Genomic DNA, 5,421 nt, shown 5'->3' on the forward strand with positions numbered 1-5,421 from the left:
GAACTCTATCTGCTTTGCTCTATTTAAGTAGCACTGCTTGCACTACTGTACTTTAGTTTTATCCTCTTGTTCCCTATGTACACTTCATAAAGATGTCTCTAGTAATAGACTTAGTTGTCTATTCAAGTCTCAGTCTGAAGCCTAGCTTCAACCAGTATACACTCTCAAACCACTGTTAGTTACAGTGGCTCAGTTTACCAGTCTAGTCTAAGTGTAGAACATTAGCGTGTATAAGTCCTAGTAACAGTTAACCAGTCAAACTCCCGATCCTCAGTTGTTAGGTCCCTTAACACAGACTAGTGATAGTCATTCACCTGATTTAACTCAGAATTATCCTCTACAGTAAACCGCCCTCAAGCCTTTTACTTAGACACTATCAGATAGTGAGTATAGTCAGGGTTAGGGTTAGGTTTGGGTTCTAGGGTGCAGTCACTGTGGGTCATCACATGACAATCCCAAAATATGAAAACACATCCAAAACAACATCCAAAACACCTCTCTGAGAGACCCTAATCCCAACATTCCCCTAACAGGTCTGGTATCAAGTGTGACAACAAGTCACAAATGAGACACCATGTAATAAAAAGCATATTCCAAGACAAGGGCAAGTACCCAGTAAATGCAACAAAGGTTGAGCAGCACTCATTCATATCTTACAAATTCAAGAATGCCACTAAGCAGAAAGAATCTACAGACCATTGCGTACCTTGTAGTCTTTTCCCACAATGTCTGCTCCTCTAATTGCATTGAACACAATATCTTCAGTGATTACTCTGTCCATATTCCAGATCGTCTCGTTCGGCGCGCATGCGAGAGCTGCCACCAGTCTCAACTCTTCATCGGTTGCGTTTTCAATGCCCAGATCAGTAAGCGTTGTGGGGAGCCCAACAGAAACCATCAACGAGATGTAGCGGTCCATCTCGGACGTGGGAGCGCCGTCAAGGATGAGTTGGCAGACTACGCCAAATGCGACTGTGTGACACATGTTAGTCGATCGGGAGGTGAGTGGGCTCCAAAAAGGAGATCATGACCTTTCTCCCCGTGCATCTTAGCATGCAAGACACGATTGTTGATGGCCGTAAGGCCATTGTGAATCTAAAAGTAGGCATCAACAGGATATTCAACAGGCTCGAACGCGGTTGAGCCTCACAGCATGCGCCACAGCGTTACCACCAGACTCAAAGCCCAGGCCAGAGAGAAGGGTATTCGCCTCCACGACCGCTTCAAACGCTGGAGTGACCGCCTTTGCTTTATTTGCCTCTACCGCCTGTCGGCCGTACTTGAATAGAATCTCCTCGCACTTCGCGCCGATTGCTGAAGCAATCTCGGTTGGAAGCCCGCCGCCAGAGTTCGGGCTATTCCGCGCGGCCTTGGCTTCAAGGTTTGTTGCAAGCGCATCGCCGATGCCTGACGCAAGGAAGCGTGCGGGAGCTTGGACGATAATGCTCGTGTCGACGAGAACGACGGAGGGGTTGTTCGAGTAGAACCGGTAGTTCTCGAACTCACCGTTCGGCCGGTAAAGGACGGAAAGAGCAGAGCAAGGCGCGTCGGTCGATGCAGTCGTCGGCAACACAGCAACCTCCAGTCCCAAGTCGTCCGCAATAGCCTTAGCGCTATCGATGGTCTTGCCACCGCCGAGCGCGATGATGAAGTCGACTGACTTCTCCTTGCTGAGCGCACCGAGACGGGTAATCTCGTCTTTCGATGCCTCGCCGCCGAAGATGCCTCGCGTCACCTTGAAGTTTGCTATTTCGAGTGCAGTTTTAAGCTCCTTGCCAGCTGGCATAGAATATCATGAGCGTATGCAAAGCCAACGTGCAATAAGAAACACACCGATCTGATAGACAAGGTCATCAGAAAGCAACAGCGGTGCGGCTCCGAAGGATGAAAGGTACTTTGGTGCATGATGGATCACGGACGGGCCCTGGATATACTTGGAGGGTGACTGGAAGAGCTTCTCAGTAACGCGGTTCAAGTTGGGCATGTTGTACTTGTTATGGGGTTCGCAAGTGAATGTTGAATTGCGGCGCAAGATGCAGCAAGATATACGATACGGCTTGTGAGAGTGAGCCTTCTGAAGCGGCCCGGGTCAGCCGCTACTATTCAATACTCAGGCCACTCGCGGAAGTTGTAGCCTAGTTTGTTGCACATGTCGTGGTCAGACCCCCACATGGGTAGTAAACACAGTTGAAAACGACATCATCGCCGAGTAATTACGCCAACAACGTCTTCACCGTTGGAATCAAGGGGTATATAAGATTTGTTTTGAGATTCGAATAAAATCATCCTCGTCAGTGGTGCTGATGCAGTGTAGATAGGAAATTGATTGCACCTGTGGGACCGTCAAGCTCAGGCGCAATTTGAGCCCATCGCGGGTAAGGCTGAGTCTGAGATAGGGCCCTAGTCTCACAATGGCAGAAGGCAGACTGATAGTATCACATTCACTCTTCGCGGTGATGGATGACCGGCATGAGGTATCGTTTGTCGACCGGAACGATCCCCTTGATGGCTGAAAACACTGTCGGTCTGGAATGCATGGAATGCAAATGCTCAGATGTAGAGCTAGGGTAGGGCTGCTAAACAGGAACATACCAGGAGAATAGCCTGCCAACCACCTGTTTGTGTAGCAATAAGAATAACACCTACAACAAATAGCTGCAGGTCAGTAATAAGGGCGCTGGGCTCGAGTCAAAATTTATCACATGAAGCCAAAACAATGACGCCAAGTCTTGTCACATTCGATTGCTCACTAATGTCGACTCGGATATTCTCGCATTAGCACCAGCAGCCGTGCAGCCGCGCAGTATTTGACGTCGAAGAACAGTATCTACAAAGCCAAGGGACGAAATCAAGCATGACCTTGGAATCTGAATTGATAACAGCGGGTGGAAGATCAGACTCAGGATTGGCCTGGCCTGTTATGGTGCTTGACGGCGGACTGGTGAGCGTGCCTTATGGTGTCTCCCATACAAAAGACATTCAGAGTCGAATGTATGCAACGGGTACGGAATTGTATTAACAGGAAGTTTCATCAGGGTACAACATTGGAAGATACATTTCAGCGTGACATCTCCACGCCCCTATGGTCCGCAAAGCCCATTGAGGATGACCCGGAGGTTGTCATCGCTGCGCATCTCGCGTTTCTACATGCAGGTGCACAAGTAATTCTCACAGCGACGTACGTACCCGTTTTTCGCGTGCAACCTGGCAATGGACTAAGGGAACAAAATGAACTAGGTATCAATGCGCATTCGGGACATTCAAGCGAGCAGGATATACACAGGAAGACGCAGTACGCATCATGCGGCGAGCTGTACAGCTCGCCGCGGAAGCAAGAAGAAGATTTATCAGTGAGCAGAATGGTTCAGATCAGAGAGAAAACCTGAAAGACATCAAAATCGCACTGTCCCTGGGCCCATTCGGCGGAACATTGTCGCCGACACAAGAATTTGATGGATGCTATCCGCCACCGTATGGTCCGAAGGAGTTCGTCGCTGGAGGCGCGAACCAAAATGCATTTGACGACTCAGAAGAAGGGAGAGCGAAGGAGCAGGTAGCCGTTGACGCACTAAATTCCTTTCATCTGGAGAGATTGCGAATGTTCTCAGAAGACCCAGAGACGTGGACGGCGATAGACTACTTGGCGTTTGAGACAGTGCCGTTGAAAAGAGAGGCGGTAGCAATTCGAAAGGCGATGCAAGCGTTGAATGGCGAGCTGGGCAGAGATGGGAAGAACACAAAGCCATGGTGGATTACAACCGTATGGCCCGAGGGCAAATTGCCGGAGGAACGGAGGCATGGAGGAGAGAAAGTACAGATTGGGGAGATCGTAGAGGCAACTGTGCAAAGCACAGGCGAACAGCAGGGAGTATATCTAGGCGTGCCATGGGGAATCGGGATAAACTGCACCGATCCTCAGTTCCTGGACCAGCTGCTGACAGAGTTGACAGATGCAGTGGAGAAGATCCACGGCAGGGACAACGGTTGCGCTATATGGCTTGTGGCTTACCCTAACAGAGGAGTCGTATATGATATCGGTACCAGGACGTGGACGCAGACTCGAGAAGACGGAAACGAGTGGGCAATCAGGCTTGCAGACGTGACGGCACGCCAGATGCAGCGAGGTATCTGGAAAGGATTGCTCGTGGGCGGATGCTGCAAGACGGGACCAGAGGAGATCGTGAAACTGGCGGAGAAGATGCAGACTTGAGCCATGTGAAGTTCCGTAACAAGTAGAAACCTGTAAGCGAATCATATGCGAACGTATGAAACATACCACGACTCCGTGCACTACCAACTCGGACCTGGCTGCATGGCAACGCCGTGTACAGTCCGCCGCATACTGTAGTGGGTTTAACTTGATGGAGAATTGAAGTAGTACCGGACGGTGGCTGAAGAGGCGTGGGATGTTTGCGGCAACTTGCGCCGGGATGCTCGGCGCTTAGGGACGAGGACAACGCAGAGCACACCAGAATCGCTGCCCGACAGTCTGCTAACGTCGCCAACGCCGACGTCCTCTTCAAAATAACTCTCAGCGGTGCGTATTCTGCTGCTGTCTTGATTCGGCTACGAAAGAACAGCCCAAATCGGCCTTGGCTGGCGGTGGATGCGTCTCGTCGTGCTCGGATGTTGATGTGGCCCTTGCTCCCTCTAGGCCCAAATTCAAGATGTCGTCAAAACTACCCTCGGTCCTCAGCGCAACCGACGAGGAGATCCAACTCCTTCTCGCCGCACAGGCACATATTGGCAGCAAGAACTGTGACAAGCAGATGCTCCCCTATGTCTGGAAGCGGAGATCTGACGGTCAGTTTCTCTCCGCCTGCAGCACATAAAAACTATGTCTATTTAGCTCATACTCAGGTATTCACATTATTAACATCGGCAAGACCTGGGAAAAGCTCGTCTTTGCCGCGCGCATCATCGCCGCCATCGAAAATCCGAACGACGTCTGTGTGATCTCCGCCCGCCCATACGGCCACCGCGCCGTCCTCAAATACGCTGCCAACACTGGCGCACAGGCTATTGCCGGCCGCTTCACGCCCGGAAGCTTCACCAACTATATCACGCGTTCGTTCAAGGAGCCGCGTCTCATCGTCGTCACCGACCCCCGCGTGGACCACCAGGCGATCCGCGAGGCGTCATACGTCAACATTCCCGTCATCGCATTCTGCGACACAGACGCGCCCCTCAAGTTCGTTGATGTCGTTATCCCGACGAACAACAAGTCCCGCCATTCGATCGGTCTCATGTGGTGGTTGCTCGCGCGCGAAGTCCTCCGCCTCCGCGGCACGATCCCCCGCACAACCGACGGCTGGAACGTTATGGTCGACATGTTCTTTTACCGCGACCCTGAAGAAGTTGAGAAGCAGCAACAGGAGGAAGCGCAAGCCAAGGCAGCGGCGGCGGCGGGGGGAGGAGCGG

At 51.5% G+C, this 5,421-nt stretch overlaps 2 protein-coding genes across 2 annotated transcripts; one reads left to right on the plus strand and one right to left on the minus strand.

Moving 5' to 3' along the window:
- Positions 1–688: 688 nt before the first annotated feature.
- FIBRA_08350 (uncharacterized protein) lies at positions 689–1,984 on the minus strand (the record flags this gene model as incomplete). Its single annotated transcript, XM_012329995.1, has 4 exons — positions 689–972; positions 1,032–1,095; positions 1,151–1,779; positions 1,834–1,984. The coding sequence occupies 4 exons, from the start codon at positions 1,982–1,984 to the stop codon at positions 689–691; spliced, it is 1,128 nt and encodes a 375-aa protein (XP_012185385.1).
- Positions 1,985–2,854: 870 nt separating this feature from the next.
- Positions 2,855–4,210, plus strand: FIBRA_08351 (uncharacterized protein; the record flags this gene model as incomplete). Its single annotated transcript, XM_012329996.1, has 3 exons — positions 2,855–2,941; positions 3,036–3,178; positions 3,238–4,210. 3 exons carry the CDS (start codon positions 2,855–2,857, stop codon positions 4,208–4,210), a joined length of 1,203 nt encoding a protein of 400 aa, XP_012185386.1.
- Positions 4,211–5,421: the final 1,211 nt, after the last annotated feature.

This window comes from Fibroporia radiculosa, assembly GCF_000313525.1.
Source record: "Fibroporia radiculosa TFFH 294 genomic supercontigs, scaffold90402, whole genome shotgun sequence".
NCBI classification, from domain to species: Eukaryota; Fungi; Basidiomycota; class Agaricomycetes; order Polyporales; family Fibroporiaceae; genus Fibroporia; species Fibroporia radiculosa.